The 27,583-nt window shown below is 39.8% G+C and overlaps 1 protein-coding gene across 1 annotated transcript; it reads left to right on the forward strand.

The window, feature by feature from the left end:
- The first annotated feature begins 493 nt into the window (after positions 1–493).
- Positions 494–27,136, forward strand: LOC136883231 (UDP-glycosyltransferase UGT5). The gene is made up of 5 exons (XM_068229719.1): positions 494–622; positions 17,701–17,873; positions 19,285–19,507; positions 21,076–21,295; positions 26,788–27,136. The coding sequence occupies exons 2-5, from the start codon at positions 17,772–17,774 to the stop codon at positions 27,062–27,064; spliced, it is 822 nt and encodes a 273-aa protein (XP_068085820.1). The 5' UTR covers positions 494–622; positions 17,701–17,771; the 3' UTR covers positions 27,065–27,136.
- Positions 27,137–27,583: the final 447 nt, after the last annotated feature.

Genomic DNA, 27,583 nt, shown 5'->3' on the forward strand with positions numbered 1-27,583 from the left:
GCAAATAACATTATTATTATTATTATTATTAATACTACGATTTAGAGGGGATTGAATGTTACCTTAAAATATCCACCATTACATAGAAATGTACACACAGTTTACAAAATACTTTACTCCCTTGATTTTGCCTGTTATTACACATTTTCTTTTCCAGGCAGTTAACAGCTATGAGACTTCATCTGTCACTAGTAAGCCTGCTGCTGGGCTGGGTGAGTGCTACTAGAGCTGCTAACATTCTGATGTTACTGAACATCGCATCGCGAAGTCACCACATCTGGAACAGCGCTCTCGTCACCGCGCTAGCGGAAAGAGGCCACAATCTCACTGTTATAGACACGTTGCCTATGAAGAAGCCCGTTCCCAACGTCACGAGCTTTGTCCTGGAAGGAATTTACGACTTTATAGAAGAACAAGATTTCGACCTCGAGAATCTGAGTGAGGACACGCCATTCCGAATGCTAGAACTTTACTTTGACTGGGTTTTTAAAATATGCGACTTCACCTTCAAGAGCAAAGGAATGAAGACTCTCCTAAACTACCCAGACAATTTCAAGTTCGACTTGATTATATATGAACCTTCGTGTGGGGAATGTCTTCTGGGATTAACAAAAAGATTTGGGTAAGTACAATCATTCTTTTATGTCGTTCTTAGTATCCGTCAACCATTTTGGTTGCCATTTGTAACTTTACTCATTCTACCTGACTCGAACTAAATAAAATAATTGTATCAAAAATAGAAAACATAGAAAAACAAGGCAGAAAAATACTCAGAATAATCTAAGGACCAAAATACGAAATGGGAATTTGGTTGAAAAAAACATAAGATAACTATCAAATCAGGGGAAAAAATCACAAATATAACCAGAAAAACGGCGATAAAAATGTCGCGTTAACCTTTATAGAATGGCAAATAGGCTAGCAAATAGCATTGTAAAGACTAAACAAACAACCACCCAAATGGCTAGTAGACATAAAATAAACTACCAGAAATTCGTATTCGGATTAACTAACAAACTATTCAAGATAGAACAAAATTCAGAATCCTAATAAACAATCATACATTTGCTGAAAAACAGAGACGTAAAGACACACGACGGAAAAGAGAACGCAATGAAAATAAATTAGGAACTGGTACTGATAAGAAAAGGGGAAAGAGTAGAGCTAATTATGTTCAAACACGCTCTCAGGTTTGGTATAACGAATCAAAATATTAATACCACTACTTTTACTTAAGGCACTGTGAAAGTGACTGAGGTATAAGCGATGCTATTAATACCATTCCCATGTATCAATCCATTTTGTTAGTTATTTATTTTATTTTTTTCATTCGTTGTCCCCAACCAAGGAGCGCGTGTGAACTTATTTAGCACAACGTTTGTTCTTGTCTTCCCAAAATCTCTTCATACGTTTGCTGTGATTCTTCTTGCGTTCTTTCGTCCATCCCGTAGATTGTCTTCTAGATTGATCAGCAAATTTGTGTTTGTTTATGACATTTTATGATTATTTTTCTGTCTTGCAAGAGTTCTTCATTTATACCAATTTCCGGAAGATTTTTGCCAGTTGTGATTTTTTTTATACTGAGAGATTTAGTATTTTCTTTGTTAGCCTTTTTTTATCCATTCTGATCAGGTGACCATAGAATTTTAATCGTCTTTTTCTTATGATGTCTGTGATTTTCTGTTACTTGATAGATTTCCAGTGATTTCCTTTTCATCCAAATACTATTTGTCATTTAGGTCCTAGAATTTTCCTGAGAATTTTCCTCTCTTCTTTTTCGATGTTTTTTATTTGTGATCTACCACCAATTATCAGCGTTTCTGATGCATAAAGGGATTCCGGTTTAACAAATGTGTTGTAGTGTCTTAATTTTGCGTTTTGGGATATAGATTTTTTGTTGTATCTGCTCCAGACAATTTTGTATGCTTTTTGTAATTTTGTAATTCTTTCTTTATTTGCTTGCTGATTTTTTTAGTAGTAGTAGTATTTATTCACTCATTATGTTGTTTGCATATTTACAGGACTCTGTGCTTATATACATAACTCTTCTAATTACATTATTACTTGAGAAAAATTAATCTTGTAACTAAACCACATACATTACAGAAGTAATAGTATTATCATTATTAACGTATTAATACTTAAAATAAATTGAACTTGTAACTATCTCTTGCACACATTAAATAAATTATTATTATTATTATTATTATTATTATTATTATTATTATTATTATTATTATGTCCGACTCGTTGGCTGAATGGTCAGCGTACTGGCCTTCGGTTCAGAGGGTCCCGGGTTCGATTCCCGGTCGGGTCGGGGATTTTAACCTACATTGGTCAATTCCAATGGCCCGGGGGCTGGGTGTTTGTGCTGTCCCCAACATTCCTGCAACTCACACACCACACATAACACTGTCCTCCACCACAATAACACGCAGTTACCTACACATGGCAGATGCCGCCCACCCTCATCGGAGGGTCTGCCTTACAAGGGCTGCACTCGGCTAGAAATAGCCACACGAAATTATATTATTATTATTATTATTATTATTATTATTATTATTATTATTATTATTATTATTATTATACGTAACAAAATCACACCAATCTCAACAGAGTCGAGTAGATATCAGTAAAGTACCACGTAAGGTGAAACCTTGTGTGTGTAATTTAGAATATTAATTACATAAAGAGAAATATATTTTAAAATGATGCATGAAGTACGAGTATGGGTATGAGTGAATGATGGATATGATCAACAGCACACGGTGGAGCATCGAATAGAAATTGAATATGGTGACGTGATATTCTCATTTAGTTATTTCTTCAATAACAGTTTTATTATCCCTGACAAAGGATTTAAGACACTTCAGACTCATTTTCTGACCTAATGAAGTAGTTTGTAAAGAACCGGAAAGGACATTAAAGAATTTTGGAATGAAGTACAAGAAATTGCGCTTTGTTATGTTAAGTTTGGGTTTGTATAACATACAACGTGGTACATCTTACTGCGTGTTGAATATTCATGTTTAATGTTCTCAATTATATTTTTGTCTTTGTTAATATATTTGTATATTTCGAGGGCATAGAGCTGTTTTACATTAAATATATTTGCTTCAGCATATAATTGACTACTTGGGTATAATTTTCCTTTCTGGTACATTACTCGTAATATAAGGTTTTGAACAACCTGTATTTTATTGATTACATTTTTGTAGGCTCCTCCCCATGCCAATATTCCGTAGCTAAGAATAGAATGAACTAAAGCGTACTAAATCTCTCTTAGCAATTTCATACTGGATATGTATTTTAAATTGTGAAATATATAAATAGTTCTTCTTATTTTCTTTCTTAAATCGGTAATGTGACTTTTCCACTTCATGTTCGAATCAATTAATAATCCTAAATACTTAACATTACTTACTTTATAAATTTTGTAGCAGTTACAATTAAATTTACAGTTGATGTTGTGTACAGTTAATTCATTAAAGTCGTTCCCTGTATCTGTTACTGAAAAATTCATAATTTTTGTCTTTTTAATGTTTAGAAATAATTCATTATTATCTAACCATACTTTAACTTTAAGCAGTGCTCGAGTTGCTCTCTCTCTGACGAGATTCCAGCTATCACCCTCTATATAAATGACTGTATCATCTGCATATGTTACGATGTGCGTATGTTCGGCATTTGCTATTGTTTTCTCTAGATCATTAATAAATAGAATAAACAATGGTGGACCTAATACTGTGCCTTGTGGGACACCCTTTATTATCTTCATCGGTGTGCTTAGATGTTGATTAATTTTGGCGTACTGTACTCAAGATGTCAAGTAACTCTCAAGCAAATGCAGAACATTACCCCTAAAGCCGTATTTTTCCAATTTCTGGAGGAGCAAGCGGTGTGACACACTATCGAATGCCTTTTCAAGGTCGAGAAATATCCCTGTGGAGAGCAGAGAAGAATTAAGATTTTCATATATTCTCTTTGTTAAGGTGGATATAGCATCAGTCGTTCCGAGATTTTTAATGAATCCAAACTGTCTGGGCGAAAGTATTTGGTGTTTTTCTAAAAATGGGAAAATATTGTTCTTTAAGCATTTTTCGAATATTTTTGACACTGTTGTAGTTATCGAAATGGGTCTGTAATTTCTAATGTCATAAATATTTCCCGACTTGTGAAGAGGTTTTACTATTGTTGTTTTAAGCTGCTTTGGAAAGTAACCTAAGGTGAAGGAATCATTGATAATATTCAGCAACGGTTCCTTTAATGACTCTATATTTTCTTTAATAATTCGAGCCGAAATATTGTCTATTCCTACAGCTTTGTTTTCATGTACTTCACTCAAACATCTCTTCAGATCGTAATCTGTTACCGGTGCAAGGAAGCAAGTATGAGGGTTGCGAGCGATATTTAATGTGGAGTCGGAAAACTGTCTGCGATGCTTTGCATTCTCAGTGGTTTTGTTAATGAAATAATTGTTAAATTTATTAGAAATATTGATGTCGTCTTTACAGATTTCACCTTTATATCTGATTTTCTTGATCTCTTCTTTTCTAACTGACCGTTGTGTTATTTCATTGACTACGCCCTAGACCTTTCCCGGTTATTTGAATTGCGATTGATCAGATTCCTATAGCACTCAGTTTTCTTTTTCATAATTAGATCATTTAGTTTGTTCCTGTATTTCCTGTACTGTTCTTTAATTTCCAAGTTATCCTTATTCTTTAAATATTTTTGATAAAGTCGGTCTCTTGTGTGAATAGATTTCACCAAACCGTAAGAAATCCATTCTGTTATTTTCACTTCCTTTGATTTCGATTTAACAGTGGACAGACTTACGCAGCTTTTAATCGTATTCACGAATTTATCAAGTTTGATATCTAAATCACTGCTGTTTAAGATGTCTCCCCAATTTATTTTACTTAAATGATTTTTAAGCTCAAAATGATCTATTTTAAATCAGTTACGTCGAAAATTTGGTATATTATTAGGGACCGAGGCATTTTGAATGTTGAGACTTACTATTATAGGATAATGATCTGAAATTTTACTTTGAGAGATGATAGACAGAATGTCGTCATTTCTCAACCTACTTTTAATCAAAGCATGATCAATACAGGATTTACTTGTACCAGGGATTGTTTATTAAGGACTGAAAATTACTTTCTTGTAACATGTTGAGATATTCGTCACAGTCGTGTTCATTTAAAAGGTCTATATTTGTGTCCCCTATTATCAGTTCGGTTTCAAGATGGCATCTATCTTGGATATAATGATCTAACGCACAGAGAAACCGCTGTTTGTGATATTCATGTGACCGATATACTCCTGTAATAGCTACTTTCTTGTTGTCATAGTTAATTACTACTCTGAGAAATTTAAAGTCATCATACTCAATAATTTCCATTTCGTGCTCCAAACCATTTTTTACCATTAATACAACACCATCACATTTGTTAACTGAACCCTCATTGTAATAAGATTTATACAAGGCATGGTTACTTATATTTACATTACTCAGTGACCAAATTTCTGTTAAAATTATGACATCAAACCTACGATCATATCCTTTAAAACAACATCTAAAATGTTCTTATTTTTCCTTATGTTTCTAATATTAGTATGAAAAATTTCTTATATACTTTTCCCTTCCGCATGCTTCTGCAATCTTCTCGTGCAATCTTTGATGCCCCTTCTCGTCTCTGAAAGAGGTTGGCATGTTACATAATCATCTTCTAAACCTATTCTGACTATTTACAGGAAAATGTGATAGTCAGCTGTTATTTAATACTAAGAAGGAAGTTACTGTAAAAGTACGGAGTTTGTACAGAGGGTTGGGACAAGGTCAATGTTCAGTAGGTTACCATAATTAACGAGCTAGTGAAGGTCAAGCAGGTAGACGACAGCCGTTCAGCCAAGCAGGGTGGAATGAAATAGCATTGAAGGGAAGAGTGAGTGAGAGAGAGAGAGATAGCGAGAGGGAGATGTGTCCTAGAAGAGGACACAAAACTCAATACAGAGGGTTACCAACTTATGGGTTAGTAAAATAAACACAGGTTAGATATGAGTAAGCTTATGGAATGTCACTCATCTGCGTAGCGCGGTGCATGCTGCCGTCAGGGGTCTTAAACAGGATAACTCCAACACTGGTCCAGACATTTCTGACGCCGAACTTGGAGATAGCCGCCTTCAGAACCGTCAGTCTGGCAGGCGTAAGGTCCTCCCGAATCGTGACGCGAGATCCTTTCAAATGCCTTTTCTTTGCGAATATCTCCTTCCTGGTGCAATAACTTGTCATCTTCACGATAATAGGCCGGGGTTTATTACCAATTTTAAGCCCGACTCTGTGGCTCCTGTCAATATCAGTCAATTTTATGTCGGCACAAATGTCACGTGCAACATTTAATACTAAATTGCCCGTGTCCTCATTTGACTCCTCCGGAATGCCAAATATGCGGAGGTTATTTCTACGCTGATATTGTTCCAAATTATCATAATTTGATTTCACTTCCACTTTCAGTTCTGCGAGTTCTTTGTCTCTCTTGGCAATCTGATTCTTTAGGTTCTCACATGCATTTATACTGAACTGCACAGATTCCTCTAGTCTCTTTAACACACACTCCGTAATTTTGTCCACTATGGTACTCACAATTAATTCCACGAATATCTTAGACTGAAGTGTCTCTTCTATTATTTTCCTCACGGTGTCTTCTGTTGGTTTGGCACTCCTGCACTCGGCCTGCTGTTGATTCTTCTTCGTTCCTGGCGCCATTTCACTATTACATTAATTGCACGGCACTCGAACAAAGGACGAAATAATTGTTGATAGTACATGATTCCACGATACAAATAGATGCAATGTGGCAAATTACAGCACTGTCGCAATTGTTTACACCTGCCTAAACACTTAAATTCCACGAGCTTAAAGTCACGCGTGTTACTCATATGGCATCTCGTCTAACAATATTAATTAATATTCTTTTTTCTGCTTTTCTTTTACTTCCAGGTCGCCGCCTGTGATAGGAGGGAATGCATATAGTCATCCACACTGGATTGATTACATGTTTGGAAATCCAAATAATCCTTCTTACATCCCTAACCTATTGTTACCATACTCAGAACATATGACATTCTCAGAACGGATGCACAACTTCCTCTTTAATCTGTGGGTGGATCATGGTTGGAATTCTAAGTTACTGCCAACTATTGATGGTAAGGATAAACTTCACACGTAACACTATATCTAGGAAATATTTGTGTCCTACAATGAGCTCAAGGACTTTCTATACAAATGGGAAATAGCAAAATAGAGGCTGAATATATTGTTAATGCAGCGAAACTTCAGGTGTACAGTATAGCCACCACCAAAGGCACATAAATTCTACATCAGGCTTGCTTGCCGGTAGCCAGTGCTACTTTGTGGAGAAAAATATAAATGCTTATTCCGTTATGGCGCAATTTGTACAAACCCTGCTATCTTTTCAGTTAATGCTTTACTTTAATTTCTTTAATTATCAAGAAAAATGCTTAGCGGCAATATGCAGAAAATGTCGTTCGTAGCGGCTAAACGATTTGAATACTCGTGATCACAAGAATTCCACGTGGAAAGGAAAACAGGCAAGGTTTGGGCGCAGATTTTGGCCAACCATGAGGATGAAGGGGAAGTAAGCGAGACAATGTCGCATGTGTTCATCTTCCAGGGGGTGTGGCCTGGGACGTTACGCACTCAGAGGTCATTCCCAATACCACTTTCTCCGAAACTGATTGAGATGTTTAATGGTTAAACATTCTAGCTATAATGGCTTCTTTTAAAGTTAAAAACTTCATAACTGATCCGTATTGAACAAATAGTAACAATGTTAAAAAAGGAAAAATGTTCCACCTTTTCAATACAATAACACTGTTGCACGAATCAATGTAGCAACATATTTAATTTAATTTATTAAGGGACCGGTTTGGACATCTGTCCATGTCATCATCAGCCTACACAAAAAAATGGCAAGAAGTTAACACAATGGTAGCAATTATGACACTTTTCTTGAATTACAAATAGAAGTTCATGTAGAGGTTCTTGAGCACTCTTGCTACTCTTGCTGATCTTGAGGTTAAACATTTTTCCTTTTTTAACATTGTTATAATGGCTTCTCCTAATCAAAGAAAACAATTAGTTAACTCTAATTTCATTGTGCAGAAATGTGTACGAAGTAATCCCGAACCACTACGTATGGCATTTAAGTGTTTGATCTGCGCTGATAATAACTCCGTAAGAACGGTTTTGCAAACACCCTTGCGTCTCTGTTGCTAATAATTATTTAATGCCAGGTTATTTTTACTTTGGTTGTTGAGGATTGAATATATAGCCTATTATGATTAATAATAGAACACCCTACGGGAAATAAACTCAGTAGTTATTTAAAATTCAACGGCTGTATAAAGGTACAAAAATGGTCATAATAAGAAGGAATGTTTTTATACCGTATGGCAATTCGTGAAAAGAAAAGAAAAAAAGAAAAGAAAATACTGACCTACTAAGCACGTTTCCCCTGTGAATAACTTTCGGACCAGTAATGTATTTTCGGCAATATAGAATACCATACAGCACCTCGACCCATTCGAATACTGTTTATGATCAGGCTTGCACGATTACGGATATCTCACATAATTCAGCGTTTCCAAACTGCATAAAGACATTAAAATGCTTCAGTATTCGGTGACTGCTATACGTTTTCAGTGCTGTTATTCAACCGTCTTACCGTCTTGCTATAACACACAGTTTAATTTTTAGATAAGAAGATAACCAGGAAGAGGGCACGGAGGCCCTTAAAACTAGCAGAAAATCGGGGCAACTTGAGAAGACAAAGAGAGAGCAGTGACCGGGTTAGGGATGGAATGTATGTAGCCCCGCCCTTGCGGCGAGGATAGGAATTGTGCCGGCTGCCGAAGCCAGTCGCACACCTCTGGGGCAATGATTAATTGCTGACAGATGATATGAAATGATATTGGAGAGTTTTTCTGGAATGAAACATAACAGGGAAAACCGGAGAACCCGGAGAAAAACCTGTCCCGCCTCCGCTTTGTCCAGCACAAATCTCATATGAAGCGACCGGGGATTGAACCACGGCATCCAGCAGTGAGAGGCCGCCTTAGCCACGCGGGATACCCATTCGTATTTTCCCTTATTAATTTCATCCAATCATTTGAATGGCTAGAAAATAATAATAATAACAATTATTATTATTATTATTATTATTATTATTATTATTGTGTGGAAAACCCGTGCACTGTTTAAGATCATACTCTACTTTTCATTTTATACAGATACACTTATTTTCATGTGCAGGAAGCGTTCATTTTATTTGTTTACTTTTCTTGCGATATGTACTCCTTTGTTTCTTTAAGATATTTTACTATGATATTATGAGAATATCTTATTTTTATTTATTATAACTCACTTGTCATTATTCATTTTTGGACTGTGAATAATATTCTTCATTTACTAGTCTTTTACATGAAAGCCTTGTCTCCGTCTTTTATTTTTACACGTCATTTTATCCGATTTAATTTCTCTCCCGTTTCTCATAATTATAGTAAGATAAAGTATGGTATGATATTTCAGTAAAAGAGTACAGATACTCCTATAAATATTCGGTCACTCTGATTTTTGACACTCTTTTATTGGGTAGTTATTCTTACACTATAATGATAACGTATAATACAAAGAAACATGTAGGAAAACATAATAACACGTTCTACAAACATTGTGATGTAAGTCAAACTCTTCTGACAGTCATTAGTACGCCATCTGTCGTACATTAAATAAAAAGCAACAATTAAAATGTCGCGTCAAAACTATTCGGCCACTATGCAAAAAGCAACATAAATTCGCACAATGCACAACGCTGTTACACATTCAGTACTTTGTAGGGCCACCTTGACTTTTTATGACATCCTCCAGTCGATTCGGCATACTGGCGATGATTTTCTTGATATAATCAGAGCTTAATGCCTCCCATTCTTGTAGCAGTCTCCTCTGAAAGTCTGCGAGGGAACTTGGCGGCCTCAATTCCAGAGCTGCCCTCATTTGATTCACACATTCTCGATGGGGTTCAGGTCGGGTGATTGTGGTGGAGTCTCCAAACCCTTCGGGCAGTTGTACAGCAGCCACTCCCTGACAAGGTACGACTTGTGCTTGGGGTCGTTATCTTAGTAGAACTTGAAAGTACGCTGTACACCAAGTTGTTCCCCAGATTGTCGCAAATTGTTTTTGATGATAGTCAAATAGCCCCCTTTTGTCAAAATATGTTCAGTGAAACTCAGTGCACCAATCCAGTTTGATGCAAGACATCCCCACACCATCGCACTTCCTCCACCAAGTTTTGCCGTTGCTTGCAAATTACTTGTTTCTCAGTTACTCATTACGTTTCCGCCACACCGATTGCTTTCCATGATACCCGACGACGTTGAACACATCAACAAGTAACACATCCTCCCACCAAGCACTGGGTTAGCTTACGTACGTTTCTGCGAACTTTAGCCGCTTCTTTTTATTTACCGCACTAATGTAAGGTCCCTCCCAGCTCTTCTCCCAAAAAACCTCATTCTTTCGCAGTGCTCTTCGCACGGTTTCAGTGCCCACTTTCTTTCCACACTTCTCTAAAATAGGTGCTGCCAGTTTCGGGGCACTATTTTTCGGATTTCGTTTCACATTCCGAAGCACAAGCCGCTTCTCTCGTTCTGTCAGCCTTCTTGGTCTGCCTGTCTGGGGAACTGAATCAGTTCTGTCTTCATTTTCGAATCGTCTTATTATATCTCCAGCTGTTGTTCGGCTTACGTTAAGCATCTACGATATCTTTCTATGCGATTTACGCCGAGCATGATCGAATATCACGAGCTGGCGTTCTTCAAACGTGGTACTGTGTTGACTTTTGGGTCCGATTTGATACCAGTCCGCAACAGTGCAGCAAATGACTTCGGCACGACGTGTCTTGCGGCACCGCGCTACCATCGCCCTCTAGTATACCAGAGGGTGATGGCACTACTGAACTGAGCGTTTTGCAACGCTATCTGTCCTGTTGCTCTCAACGAACACAGCGGCAATCTCGGGCTTTCCGGGTGACCGAATATATTTGAGGCGTGTCATTTCACCCATGTGCGCAATGTCCTTTCTGTTCCAGCATACTGTACATCAACGCTCCATGATTCCTCTTCGGCATATGCAACCACATGTCGTTCCATTACTTGGAAACATTTGGTTTCACATTCTGCTCATGGTTGCATTACTGTCATCACTTTTTCGCGGATTTTATCATTGGCCGAATATTTATGGGAGTGGCTGTATCTTTAAATGAAACACGAATCGCCATACTAAATTCTTAGTGAAGGTTACCTTCCTTCACCTCAATTTCCAGTCTGATATCCGTGCATATTTTAGCCTATTGCAAAATCACCTTTTCATTTGACAGTGCTTGCAAATCTAGAGTAATTTAATAGGGTCTATTTTGACGAAAATAAGGGTAACTCTTTCTTATAATGGTCGGGCGCGATGCCATCTGACAATGAGGTAATGGTCGAGACTGCTAACATTTCAGCCAGCCTTCGCACAAAAGAATTACGAAGAAATAGGAGAATTTGACCCTCAATGTACTGGCTCGTGTGGTTCTTCCCTTCATTCCCCTCTCTACCTCATATTCAAGGTCGAGACAGGGGGCGTATAGGCAGACGGGGAAACAAGTATCTATGTAGGTGTTTGGTTCACGTTAGATCCCCCGTCATTCGCTCTGTCCATCTCCCCGCACTCATTAGGTGTGCCCATATGTTATGCTTCCGCATGAGTCTGACGAATGAAAGAGAGAGAGTGTGAGCTGGCACTGGGTGGTTCTGAAGGCTGAAATGAATATTTCTGGCACGAGATTTAAATGAACACTAGTCTACAGCGCCACAACAAGTACCGGAGACCCGCGCAGCAATGTGTAGCGACGAAGGGTAGCAGGCAGGGGTATATTTTTGCTGAAATCACGGACACAGGTACGATTCACCTGCTCGCAGCGCGCATTCGTCAGTCAGGCAGTTTCATTCAATGTGTCTGTTACTTTGTTACTATGTAGTCAAATACGCTATTTGCTTTACGTCGCGCCGACACAGATAGGTCTTATGGCGACGATGGGATAGGAAAGGCCTAGGAATTGGAAGGAAGCGGCCGTGGCCTTAATTAAGGTACAACCCCGGCATTTGCCTGGTGTGAAAATGGGAAACCACGGAAAACCATCTTCAGGGCTGCCAACAGTGGGGCTCGAACTCACTATCTCCCGATTACTAGATACTGGCCGCACTTAAGCGACTGCAGCTATCGAGCTCGGTAGTCAAATACGAAATGAACTTTTAATTGTATAATCACTCCGCACTTCTATTTAATTGAATACATGAGTAATTATTGTTCTTTTGTTGAATGTTTTAGTGTATAGTATTATTATTTATTTATTTATTTATTTATTTATTTATTTATTTATTTATTTATTTATTTATTTATTTATTTATTTATTTATTTAGCATATGATGAATACAATATTATATACAATACGTACAACAACCATCTCAAGTTCATAACTAAAGTTCCATATCAAAAATTGAGAGCCAGAAAAGAGCTTCGCTTGAGACACAGTGTATAGAGCCTCTATAAGCGTGTAAAGGACATTCAAATGCAATGTGATCCACTGTCTGCTCTTCTTCTCTGCAGTCACATAGCGGTGATGTCTTTCATTCCCATTTGAAGAGAGTGGCTCCACTCTACCTTGGCCGGTCCTAATTCGGTTTAGCGTCCTGCACTGCCGTCTGGGAAGGAAAAAATCCATCTGGGCACTTGCGGGGGTTAACATCGAGGGTACAAGCAGAGCAAAGTGTGAGCACCCAACAAAGGTTTTGAGAACCTTTGCTTTGAGAGAACACTAGACTCATATCATCCTGCTTCAAGAAACCCACACGGAAAAGTATCTCCAACTGTAATCCAGAGGGAAAATTCCAGGATTTAAATTAGTGTCCGCAATCAATCTTGCAAAGTAAGGGATTTGACAGTAATCAACGTAGGTCTATATAAACCTCTTGGAAATCCCTCTCCATCTCCGCCAATTCCAACTCTGCAAAATGCAAGTATAATTTCAGAAGATTTCAACAGCCATTACACACTATGGGGATACAAGGAGAACGACAATAATGGGGAAAAGTTCACTGATTGGATGGAAACTGAAAACTTTCAACTTATCTATGATGCCAAGTATAAGGCTTCCTTCTCTTCTGGACGATATAACAAATAATTGTATAGTAGTGAATGAGTATGTCAGTAATAATAATAATAATAATAATAATAATAATAATAATAATGTTATTGAGCACCTTCAAATAACACCGTCTGAGCCAGAATCGAACCTGCGAGTTGGGGTAAGAAGGCCAGCGCCTCAACCGTCTGAGACTCTCAGCCGGGCCCTTCTACACCCGTTTTATCATGCTCTGTACCTCTTGTTCTGCTTCCCACAAAGTCCCTTAAACTGATTCCCAACATTACCAGTATCAATGTCACACCGTTGTAGGCTTGACGCCAGTGGCGTGCGGTGAACACATTCGTTACCCCAGCTGCAAAAATGCTTTTTAAATATAAGCAATCGTAGCCCCACTACATTCTCTAAAGTCAACACAACCTTTTTATAAGGCTGCATTTTTCGCAGAAGGGTCTACCTGAGAAAGGTCTTTCAAGAATATTTTCAACCATAAACTCGCACATATTTCCAAACTGGTATTCACGGCAGTGACGACACCATCGTAATTTAATGTATGTCTGTTAGATCATCAGCCCAGAGGCTGGTTGGATCCTCAAATAGCACCATCAAAGTCTATGCGGTTATAGGAAAACCACAAATCAATAGTAGTACCAAAATGAGGCATACTAGGCAAGACGAGGAGTGAGGTAGTTTGCCATTGCTTTCATCACTGGGCCAGACAGTGCTATTTTAGCACAACTAACCCTATGAGCAATACCTTTCATGATACTCATACGCACTGGTTGTGCTCTAAATGTCATCACTCAGCACCACCCACACCCCAACAGCTTCCGTATTGTCACAGCCATGGGTGAGACTGGGACTTCGGTGGAAGCTACACTTTGTTCTGGCCTGTGCCAAGAGATGGATGCAAAATTATACTGTATCAATCAAGAACTGAAAGGAGGCAGATTTAACCTATAGGAGATTTTAAACAATGTACTTACAATATAACCCGGTGACGCTTCGTGGTAGTACAGTCATGGTTTTCACAAAAAGTACACTGGAACTAAGTATTTGTTTTTAAGTCAAAAAGCCTAATCTAAACTGAAGCAGCAAAATTTAACTGGTATTTTACCGGCGCCGACGTTTTATGGTTTCACTCGCTTACTGACTGTACGTGAATCAACGACAAACGAGGGGAAATATTCGTTACGTCCTATAACACACGTTTTATTCATGAAGAATGGCACAAAACTCACGGGAACTTCACCTATAATCCAAGAAAACACTGAAAAAAATTCACTATACACAACCATCACAGACAATCAAATACAAAATTCTTTTTCTTCGCTTTTAGTTCTATGTTCATGCTGGGCAACCTAAATATTTTTCTGCGTCTATCGGCAAACATACCCTACACGTGCCATCAGTGAATTGCTAAAAAAACTTTATACATGCCGAAATCCAAGAATAAAATATATATTCTTCTGATTTAATAAACTGGCTCTATTTTTATTAGCAAGACGATATGCAAGTGGCTATACTGTTAACATGTTGATATTTTTCTTGTAGTCTCTAGTCTGTTGCGCTGAACACTTCGAGTGTCAAGTATTAAAATTAACATACCTTTCCCAAGCTAGCTGGCCTGTGGCCGTAATTTGCTGTCGCGGAAGAGCCCACAGCCCCGCCCCGCTCCCAGTACAAGGAAGCTTCAAGTGCATGCGTCAACCAAGCGACTTAAATTTCGCTGGGGTAGCTCTCTTTCACGCCGACAAGGAAACCCAGCTCGTTGGAGAACCTGAACTGCGATAGAGCGAACGGATTGTCAAGAAAGCTGTACTTGGCTTGGCTTAGATGTTCGCAGTTTTTTAACTTTATAAAAAGCGTTCTAAAGAATAATAAGAAAATGTAAATACAAAGTTATTTACCACAGCAGCGCTAGGGTGGATGGGGTTCAGTGCACGTCACTGCTTGACGCTAAAACGATCATGGCCATAACGATAGATAGATAAATAAATAAATAAATAAATAAATAAATAAATAAATAAATAAATAAATAAATAAATAAATAAATAAATTAATTAATTAATTAATTAATAATCTCAAATAACACCCTACTCAGCCCCTACACTTCACCTTAGAGGAGCTGACGGAAAGCTGAAACTGAAGCAATGAAGAGTACACCACAGTTCCAGCAGAGTATTTCAACGGCCTTCCAAATTCAATGGAACCCAAAGAGAAACTGCATATTGAACCTCAGAATGTTACTAAGTCGGACTCTCTCCCCTCAACAAAGGAGGAGATCCAGAAAGCCATTTCAGAATTGAAATCTAACAAAGCGGCGGGCGAGGATGGAATCATAGCAAAGCTCTGAAAATACGCTGATTAGGAGTCAATCCAAAGTATCCATGAAATCATACCTAATATCTGGGTGACAGAAGCATTACTTAGCGACTGGACCTCAGCTATCATCCACCCGTTACACAAAAATGGCGACAAATCAGATCTCAACAACTACAGAAGGATTTCCCTTGTATCAGTGATGTACAAGTCCGGTTCCGTGGCTAAATTGTTAGCGTGTTGGCCTTTGGTCATAGAGGTCCCGGGTTCGATTTCCGGCAGGGTCGTCTTAATCATCACTTCATCCTCCTCACGACGCACAGGTCGTCTATGGGAGTCAAATCAAAAGACTTGCACCTGGCGAGCCGAAGTCTTCGGACACATCCCGTCATTAAAAGCCATACGCCATTTCATTTTCATTTCAGTGACGTACACGATACTCTCCAAAGTATTACTCACAAGAGTAGAGGCTCATCTAGACTCCTACATTGGAAAGTACCAGGCTGGGTTTCAACATCAAGGTCATGCGACGATCAGATCCTGAACCTCAAAAACCACCATCACTTACAAAAACCTGAGCGCCGCACACTATATGGCAACATTTGTCGACTTCCAGAAGGCCTACGACTCAGTAGATAGAGAGTCACTCTTCCAGACACTTGCTGAACTGGGACTAGATAAGAAAACCTTGAATCTTGTGAAAGCAACTCTTACCAACACTACAGCCAGAATCAAATTCAGAGGGGGGCTGTCCCAGAGCTTTGCGATCAGAACAGGTGTTAGACAAGGGGATGGCCTATCTCCAAACCTCTTTAACTGCCTACTCGAAAAAGTCATTCGTGAGTGGACGAAAATGCTAAAAGATGACTCTGGATTGAGAATAGGCTAAGGGAAAGACAAGTTAATTGTCACCTGTTTAGCCTTCGCAGACACCTTACACTCCTGGCATCCAGTGATGGAGGAAGCTATCCATCAATTATCTTCTCTCGACCACACAGCAGCTAAAGTAGGGTTGAAAATCGTCATCAACAAAACACAGTGTATCACCAACATCAGAGATACACCCAAATCAATCCCACTGGAGGACAAGCAGTACAAAAGACCAACTCCTTCAAATACCTTTGAGAATGGATAGACCCGAACATGAATGAAGATCAGGCCATGAACAGCAGACGCATCAAATTGGAAAACGCCTACCACCTATGTAAGAGTAAGTACAAATCGAAACTCCTCTCCCTTAACCTCAAAATCATGCATTACACTACTGTAGTGAGACCGTCAGTATTATACGCCTCAGAATCCCTAAACATGGTAAGAAAAGGGCAAGTCAGGAAAATAGAGCTTAAGGAAGATCCTGAGAAAAATCATGGGCCCTATTAAAGAAGACAAGTACAGAATCGGGCACAACAATGAACTCTACCAACAATTAGAGAGCATTGCAACATCTACGAGGAAGAGGAGATTTAACTTCTATGGTCATGTCATGAGAATGGACAATCAGAGGCACACATCCAGGATCTTCCACACCACCTCTAGAGGGAAAGGGACTAATGCTAAGTGGGAAAGACTTGTCAGAAAGGACCTTCAACAACTGGGCATTGCTCCCAGTGAAATCTATGACAGGAATAGGTACAGAACGTTGATCAGAACATCAAACTCTCTCCAGTCACTACCAGAAAAAAGCAATGCGTCCGGGAGGAGGTGTGAAATGGACTCAGGAGCGGAAAGACGTTCACAGTGAAAGAATGAAGGAGTACTGGTCAAAGAAGAAAGCTGCTACAGATAAGAACTACGTGGTCCATAGCAGGCCCAAACGGAAATTAAAAAAATTAAAAAAATATCAACCCATTCTACAAAGACGTAGAAATCTGTATATAAATTACGAAAACCAATGTCAACAATAAAATTCGAAACCCATACGGACTAGATTTCGACAATGCCTATCACGTGGCCCCGAAAATGTTTTTTCACCACACTACCTGCAAACGGCTGATCTCTAAGCGCACTCTTCTTAAACCTCCCGGGTTCTAGAAAGTTAAATATTCACGGAATACAAGGACTTTAGGTACGTAACACATTCTATACTAACTAACTTCTTTTATTTTTCTAGCCATTTCAAGAAAATACCTTGGACCTTCATCTGCCGTTCCGTCGCAAGAAATTCTCAAAGTGAGTGCAATCATGGTGAACACACATCCCAGTTTTGATAACCCAAGACCTCTGGTGCCATCAGTGGTCAATGTGGCTGGCATTCACGTCAAAGAACCCAAACCACTACCAAAGGCAAGTAACTCCTTTATTTCAGTCACTAAACTATCTGATTACAAGTTCCCTGACACTTTCCTAATATAAATGTACTAGTCACTGGAATCGCATTTACTGGTATAAAGCAAGGCAGGGAGCTGTGCAATGTTTATTAATGGGAATTATCTGAGGAATGCCCGGCTCCATTGCTAAATGGTTAGCGTGCTGGCCGTTGGTCACAGGATTCCCGGGTTCGATTCCCGGCAGGGTCGGGAATTTTAACCAACATTGGTTAATTTTGCCGGCACGGGGGCAGGGTGTATTATCTGCGCACTTTTCAGCGATAGATTTGTGTACGGTTTTGAGGAGTATGGAGCGAGCTCTCACAGTTCCGTTAGTACTGCCAACTGAATGGAAATGAAATCTGAATTGAATCGATAATATGATCGATCGATATGAATTTTCTAAACCTTTGCTATCTTAAGCCAACAACTCTGTCACACACACACATTATATAACATTATATAACATTTCTCGATGCGAATCTTATTCCTAGAGTGAATTCTATAGTTTGGCTTTGCTGTGTAAACAACAACAGTACTAGTACGTAAAGTGTACGCCAGATGTCGCACAGCGATGCATAAGCGATTCATAGTTTGTGTTTCAAAGGTTGCCAGTACGAATCTCGAAGATTGCCGAGGTCGACCGATTCAGCACTAGGGTGTAAATCTATCGCTAAACAGTGTGCATATAATATGTGTCGTCTTCATCATAATTTCATTCTCATCACGACGCGCAGGTCGCCTACGGGAGTCAAATAAAAAGACCTGCAACTGGCGAGCCGAACATGTGCTCGGACACTCCCGGCACCAAAAGCCATCAACAGTCAAGCACTAAGAAGTACTTCATGACATGGAAATGCGCATGCTTCGATGATCACTTGGCCTGATCCGAATAGAACATCCAACACAGAGATCCGGAAAATCATGGGTGTTGCTCCGATTGTAGACATGATGCGTGAGACACGACTGCGGCAGTATGACCACGGAATGCATAAAGAATATTCATCTATTGTACGGACAGCACTTCGCATCACACCATCTGGAAATAGGCCTCGTGGTCGGCCCAAGAAACGCTGGCTTCATCGCCCTCAAAGACATGCGCTATGTTCATCTTGTTCAAAACGACGTACTCAGTAGAACAAAGTGTAGATTGGCCTGCAAAACAGCGGACCTGGCACCACTGCAAGACAAACACCAAAAAGATGATTCTGAAAATGAAGGGGCCTAATAGAGAACACGTCTTGTCTGTTAAGCACATGCTAACACAAGCGTGTTCGTATTAATTTCGCAATTTTCTGCAAATTAATTTCAAATGTGCACTGCGCAATATTAATTAAACATTAGATTTTACATAAAGATAATCTCTTAATTTGTTTATATCTCTACAGGATTTGCAAGAATATCTTGACAACGCTAAAGAAGGAGTTATTTTCTTTAGTCTGGGCACAAACCTTCAAAGTCAAAAGTTAAAAGAAGAGAAGAGACAAGCTATTTTGAGTGCCTTTGCTGAGCTGCCAGAGAAAGTACTGTGGAAATGGGAGGCAGACACTCTACCTGGACAGCCAAAGAATGTCAAAGTGGGGAAATGGCTGCCACAATCAGATATTCTTGGTAAGTATTTACATTTGATATTATATTACGCTTACAAAGAGCTGATACACTCTGATCCGTTCAAAGTGTATTGTACATACCGAAAGAGTAAAAATCGTATGATCGCACATTAATATTTAAGATGCACTCATCATGGATCGGCATTTATATTAAGAAACTGACATTAAGCAAATTAAGAAATTCTCGCGTATTTGACCCCCCCCCCCCCCCTCACATTACTTTGGCACTTTCATCTCCGCCTCAGAGATAGAGATTTCTAACAGTAATATGGAAGGCAGCCTTCTACCATGTAGTTCTTCATCTGTTTATACAGTACATTCAGTTTGGTTGCATGTGCGAATTTTCGCAAATTTAATACATTTCAATCTACACTGCCGGAAAAAACATGCAAGATCCTCAAGGACAATGCTACTTTATTCGCAAGCGATGTGCCAGGTAATTCATCATCGCAGGAGTATACGATTACAAATTCAGAAAAAATGAAACACACGTCACAGTAAAGGGTGCTCAAACAGTCGCATCAATATAAAGTGTAACCCCCTTCCTCTCTGGCGGTAATGCAAGCGCATATTCGCGCATTTAAACTATCATAAAGGTGCCAAATGGCGTCCTGTGGCAGTTTGTCCCAAGCATCTTGCACCTTTTGATGTAATCAAGCAATGGATTTTGTAGGCTCTGGAGTGTGCGAACATTTTCGCTTAATCATGTCCCATACGTGTTCGATTGGCGAGAGGGCGATTTTTGTACACCACGCAGAGCACGTTGAGTCGCAGCAGCTCTATGTGGACATGCATTGTCCTGCTGAAAAAGCACATGACCTTCCTGTCGAACAATTGGCAGTAGCACGGGGATAACAACCTGTGAAATGTAGCGGGCACTTGTTACGTCACCCTGCAGAAACACCAGCATTGGGTGGGATCTCGGTGTCGTGGGCGAAAGCACTCTGGAATAGGCCGCTCACCAGGTCTACGCCATACATGTGTACGTCCATCACTTGCATACAGACAGAACGTATTCTCGTCACTGAAGACAACAGAGCACCATTCCTCTGTCCAGTCGACGTGTGCAGCAATCCGTCGATACGTCCACATAGCATCCAGCAGGCGAACAATGCGACCCCGGAAAATGGCTGCAGCTGTCAAACAGGAGCATGTACTCGTCGGAGCGGCATGCTTGTATCCTAAAATGAAGTCGCAAACACTCTTCACCCCTAACCTCAGCAACTGTCTGCAGAGTTAAAATAGAGTGCGCACGGAGAGACCTCCTGAACGCCATCTGATCACCGATGTCCGTGACAAAGTAATCACTGACACAACAATCCCTCAGTCTGCTGCCACTGAGCACAGTCCTTTAGGATGATGCATGTTTTTTGGTCCGAAGTGTATTTGATAAGGCATCCCCGAAAATAAATATTTTTTATTAAATTTGTTTGTTAGAAGCCCTTTAACTCAAGTACGATTGAATGGTTTAGAGTATATAACGGTATTACACAGTGGCATTAAAATGGTTTAAAAAGTGACATGTATTAATAATTATAATGGACAACTTGCTGTACTTCTGTCCACCAGCTCATCCCAATGTTCGTCTCTTCATCACACACTCTGGACTGCTAAGCACACAAGAGTCAATCCATCGAGGAGTGCCTATGTTGGGAATTCCGTTCTTCGCAGATCAGCAAATCAACATTGAGAAATCAGTGCGGCATGGAGTTGGACTCCGGCTGGATTACAAAGACATTACCAAAGAAAGTTTACTGAAGGCAATACGCACTGTACTTGATGACCCAAGGTAAGGTATATTCATCAATATTATGTACAATATTCTTCCCTCAAAGTAGACTATAACTATTTTACAATTATCCTTTGGCATAGGCCAGAGCAAAATTTAACTGCCACTGAAGCTTCAGTATTTTTATGACTGGGGCAGTATTGAAGCTGCTGATAAGGGAACTATTAATTAGCTCACACAGGAACCTACCTTGAAATTTTACCAAAATCATCTACTTCCTGTAGGAAGTTCGCTAACCAAAAACAAAACAGCTGTACATTCTAACTGGAAGGTCCTAAGTCGAACCTCGAATAGTCATATGGAAGCAGTAAATTAGCAGTAGCTCGACATGTCTTGGGGAGCCAGCTTGACAGCACCATGCATGAATGTATTCCGCCATATTCGGGCTACGGGATAAACATACAAACATACATACATACATACATACATACATACATACATACATACATACATACATACATACATACATACATATATACATACATACATACATACATATATACATACATACATACATACATACATACATATTATCCGCACACTTTATCTTGGTGCATTTACACCCTAGTGCTGAATCGGTCGACCTCGGCGATCTTCGAGATTCGTACTGGCAACCTTTGAAACACAAACTATGAATCGCTTAAGCATCATTGTGCGACATCTGGCGTACACTTTACGTATTAGTACTGTTGTTGTTTACACAACAAAGCCAAAGTATAGAATTCATGCTAGGAACAAGATTCGCATCGAGAAATGTTTTATAATGTTATATAATGTGTATGTGACATAGTTGTTCGCTTCAGATGATAACGGTTTAGAAATTTCATATCGATCGATCATATTCTCGATTCAATTTAGATTTCATTTTCATTCAGTTGGCAGCACCAGACATTTATCGATGCCGGGACAGCTCCCTCCTTACTTCTCACCCCCGTACACAAATGCACCAAGATAAAGTGTGCGGATAAATACATAGGTCTACATACACTGAACGAAATTTCTTGAGTTCTGGCAAAAATGAAATGGAATGGAATACGTTTCTATGAACTTAGCTACTGGTACAGGTGATTCTTTCATGCGGAAATCACATTTGCCTTGAAAATGGTAATTTTTATTTCATATGCACTGCAATGGAATCGGTTATTTATGAAAGGGAAGAAGTCAAAAAGTCAAATGCTCAGAAAAGTCAAGAAATAACTTAATAAATCTCCCGATCATCACTAATGAAAAGTAAGTCCGTGAACTTTTTCCCCTCCGTATTTGGCAAGTTTACACGATGAAATTTTGTACCTAACAATGGAGTTTAATAAAAGATGCATACAAACATTTTGGAAGAATAATGGCAGAAGCATATACCGGTAACCGTTTTTGAAGAAGAATTGACTTTCGCCATTTGATAAATAAAACTGTAGAATACATTAGAGTCCATTACAATCCATACTTCTATACAATTAGTAAATTTAACAATGTTTCCCTCCACATTAGAATAGATTTAGCAGTACTGCGAAACGAAAAAATCCGAAGAAATCAGAAGTGATCTTCCCAACAATGAGCATACAAATACGTTTGTTTATGTAAAACCTTAAGTCTGTTGACTTACGTTGTTACATAAACGACAGATGGTTTCATACACTTCTACGGGTCAGGCTTACATCCTTTCGCATCTAAAACATTCATCTATACCCAAGGAATTGTTTATCACCATAAACTCATGTTCCCCCACCCCCACCCCAAAATGACTTCAGTCCTTTTGTAATAACCGATTCAATTATTTCCATGCTGCAAGATATTGCGAAAACCGCAGTTCTAACACCTATGTGTTATACATCAAAAGAAAAGTCTCCATCTCAGGATTTCTAGAAAAATATCATGTATATCATTAATTCCTTTATTTGCGTAAAATAGTAATTTATTCGAATAATATCATGCCCAGTTAAATGTATCGCCACTGCCTTCGTAGTTGTCTCCACTGATCTTTCTATGTCAGCCCGTTAGAGGGCTCTGTAAAGTTGTATATGCAGATCTTTCTATGTTAGTCCGATAGATGACTCTGAGAAATCAAGTTATCACCAGAATAAAAGTTGTTGCTCCATATGACAAAATTATAAAATTAGAAGTCGTTAAAGGTGCTTGCTTCCAAGAATGAGAAAATATATCTACCTAGGATTGGTTTGGTGTCTGCTGGCAGTACCATGCCTTTGAAATTCAAATAGCCGGGCTGAGTGGCTCAGACGGTTAAGGCGCTGGCCTTCTAACCCAAACTTGGCAGGTTCGATCCTGGCTCAGTCCGGTGGTATTTGAAGGTGCTCAAATACGACAGCCTCGTGTCGGTGGATTTACTGGCACGTAAAAGAACTCCTGCGGGACTAAATTCCGGCACCTCGGCGTCTCCGAAGACCGTAAAAGTAGTTAGTGGGACGCAAAGCAAATAACATTATTATATTATTATTATTAAATTCAAATAGAGGCAGTTCCCGTTACGTCTTGCTTTCGCAATGACCATTGACAGAGCACAGCGACAAAGTTTTTACAGAATAGGTAATTACTTATCTCGGTACGTTTTTCAGTCATGGTTAGTTATATGTGGCATTTAGTAAAAGCTGCGAGAGATGTCAATATTAAAACTATAACTACACCAGTCTGCCTCTGTGTTAGTGTGATAAGCTGCCGCCCTCGGATTCCCGGCTCTGCCACGGCATCTGATAAGCGGTACGAGGACTGAAACGTGGTCCACTGAATAGAGGGGGTTCGATTCCCACCTCAGCCATCATCGAAGTGGGTTTCCGTCATTTCCCCGCTTCTTTCCCATGTAAATGCCGGGATGGTACCGAACTGAAGGCCTCAGTCAGTTTCTATTCCTAGCCCTTTCCTATCCCATCGTCGTAGCGGTGCGACATAAAGCAAATAGTAAAACTGCACTGCTGTGCAAAACTTAAGGACGAAAGTAACTTTATGTCGTGTCACTGCCAAGTAACATAGCTCAATGAGACTTGAACCATACACAGGAAGATCTGCTACAGTAGGCAACTGAAATTTATATGCGATGACACAGACAGAAATGACACTTTTACACAGAGAGAATAATTTACTCATGATGGTCCCTGGGCATCACAAAAGAAGGAACATTGTTCTTAAAAGGGTGTTTGATCACCACGGACAGTGATGGATGCTCTGCAACGTATTCCCACGCTGGCCACAAGATTGGTAAAGAGTTCTTGGTGGTAGGGTGTTCCATTCCCCCTCCAGCGCTGTTGACAACTGCTGGATAGTCGTTGGCACACATGGACGTGCTGCAATGCGTCTGCCCAACATGTCCTACACGTCTTTGATGGGATTCAAGTCGGGGGAACGGGCAGGGCAGTTCATTCGCCGAATATTCTCTCGTTCCAAGAGCTCCTCTACGTACAATGTTCGATGCGGCCGTGCACTGTCATCCATAAAAATGAAGTCAGGGCCCAGTGAACCCCTAAAAAGACGCACATGGGGAAGGAGTGCAAAGTCACAATAACGTTGACCGGCGAGTGTACCCCGTTCAAAAATTTGGAAGTTGGTATGCCCATGCAACATTATGCCTCCCCACACCATAACACTTGGACCACCAAAATGATCATGTTCGACAATGTTCCTGGGTGCATTAAGGGTCCCCACCTCTCGCCAGAGCTGTGTTACTTGGCAGTGACACAACATACGAATCACTACTAAGACTGAAGTTGCTCTCATCTGAAAAGTGCACACGACTGCACTCCTCGTCGGTCCACACCGATAAGTAATATTGAAGTCTTTGGTCCACACCTGGTGCTCTTGGCACAATAGCAAACGGTGCCGCCGATGTACGGGTGTCAACGGAACACAACGTAATGGTCGTCCGGCAAACAGACCATCCCCATACAGTCCACGTGCCACTGTGGAGCGTGAGATTGGGAGCCTTGCAGTTCTATCAAATGTGGTTGCAATTGCACCCGCTATTTGACGCGAGTCTCTTCTTGCCTGTTGCACAATGTAGCCGTCATCTGCTGCTGTAGTTGACCGTGGTCGACTCCCTCCTCTCCTTCGGGCAGCAGTGCCTGTGGTTCGAAATGCTCCCCATGCACATGAAACAATGCTGTGAGCAGTACCAAACTCCCGGGCTACATTCGTCACACTTCGTCCTTCTTCCAGTTTCCCCGTGTGAAGTTATCCAGGTGTTGTCTCTGGGCCATGTTGTAATGAATAACACCACCACAGTGTACCGTAACAGCTCCTTGACTGACTGACGCTGTCTTGTCCCGTAACTGCCTCGTTTTGTGGGGCCAGTCCAATTCTCGCGTCTCTTTCATACTGGAGTCGCCGAGACTGCAGCTGTTTCATTCCTCTCAATAACTTTCTTAATTCGTCGTGGATTTTAATGAAACTTGATAGTATTGGAGATATTAAAATGGGGTGAACGGTGATGTTACTCTCACATTCGGATCATAATTAATGTACAGTACGCGAACCTTTTTGTGACACCTGAGCTCCCTAGTGCTGAATCGGTAGACCTCGGTTATTTTCGAGATTCGTATTGGAAACCTTTGGCACATAAACTATGAATCGCTTATGCGTCGGCGTAAGACACATGGCGTACACTTTACGTACTAATACTGTTGTTGTTTACACAGCAAAGTCAAACTAAAGAATTCATGCTAGGAACAAGATTCGCATCGAGAAATGTTATATAATGTGTGTTTGACACAGTTGTTGGCTTAAGATAATAAAGGTTTAGAAAATGCATATTGATCGATCATATTAGCGATTCAATTCAGATTTCATTTCTATTCAGTTGGCAGTATAACCGGAACCGGGAGAGCTCCCTCCTTACTCCTCAACCCCGTAAGACTTGGTATTAAGGGTAGGGTATGGACAGTTTTATAAATGACGTAATTTAGCCTTGGCGAGTTGGAACTGGCTCCTACGTCACTCGCCACTTGTTCGCTGTAGCAGGCTACTTGCTTGGCGCGCGGCGCGTATTTTAAAGTTTGAAATACTTCGAACCCAATTCTAGACCAACGTTTCCGGTGCAGTATATATTTATGACTATACCATATCAGGTTCAATTCCCAGAAAGTGAAGGGTATTTCAAAAAACGTATTTTACAAAAAATACTAACATCAGTCAATAAATAGGACAGTCAAATGCATAGCCTACTTTATTAAAGTGATTCCTGGTCTTCCGGAGTTCGGTATATTTTCCGCTACTTTACCCACGCTTCCTTTATCATCAGTTTCAGTTTATCAGCAGCTATTACTTCATTAGGACAGTAGTCATATTAGATTTTAGGCTTTCAGCGCAATCTTCGATCGGGTCCAATTCATTGGCATAGTACAAAGCGCTTATATTTTCACCCAGATGGCTCCCTCCCTGTCATATAATACCATTCCGTAATATGATCCATGTATACAATGATATGTTAAAATACCAGGGTAATTTTAAAGCTTAAAACTGAAGGAAATGACAAGTATCTTGATTTGTTCCAGCTATGCAAAGAACATGCGAGAGCTGTCCAGTAAATTCCGAGACCGACCTGAGACTCCTCTTGAAACAGCCGTGTTCTGGTGCGAGTATATCATGAGACACAAAGGGGCACCTCATTTACGTTCTGCAGCAAAGGACTTGTATTTGTTCCAGTATCTACTGCTGGACGTGATCGCCTTCGTGACGGCAGCAACACTTGTACCAGTCTTACTACTATGTTCCTGCTGTAAAAAGATATTTTCGAAACAATCATTACAAAAGAAGATCAAGAAAAACTAACTTTTAAGTAACACTTGTTAGTAATGTGTATTTTTATGTATATATTTATCTTTCAGTATAAAAAGGTAAAAATAAAACTGTCGAAAATTATAATTTTCAACCTCTGTCTTTTTATATGGTATTTCAATTGGGGTCGGTGGTCTCCGGCGAAAAATCAATTGACGTTTTTCATATAACACGAACAGTAACGACCACTGTCATGTCAAAATGTTGTAAGTGGCGAAAGGGGCGAAAAATGTTTTCTTGTGGTAATGAGTTGTCAGTGCCTCACTTTACAAATACTAAAATACTGATGTAAATAGTGCTTCTCCAAGTGAACAGAAAATGAAGCTCTCTAGTGGTGTAAGCATGGCCAGACTACACTAAGGCCATGACACTGAAACTTGGCAACACTGTACTGCTACTCCTTGGAATCTTACTGTAAGATATGGGAAGTTAAACTTTAATTATGTTTTCTCAAATAAAACGTTGCTGGAAGAGCAGTTTTCATTGGAAACATACAAAACAAAGTGAATATTA

Source organism: Anabrus simplex, chromosome 11 (assembly GCF_040414725.1).
Source record: "Anabrus simplex isolate iqAnaSimp1 chromosome 11, ASM4041472v1, whole genome shotgun sequence".
Classification (NCBI taxonomy): Eukaryota; Metazoa; Arthropoda; class Insecta; order Orthoptera; family Tettigoniidae; genus Anabrus; species Anabrus simplex.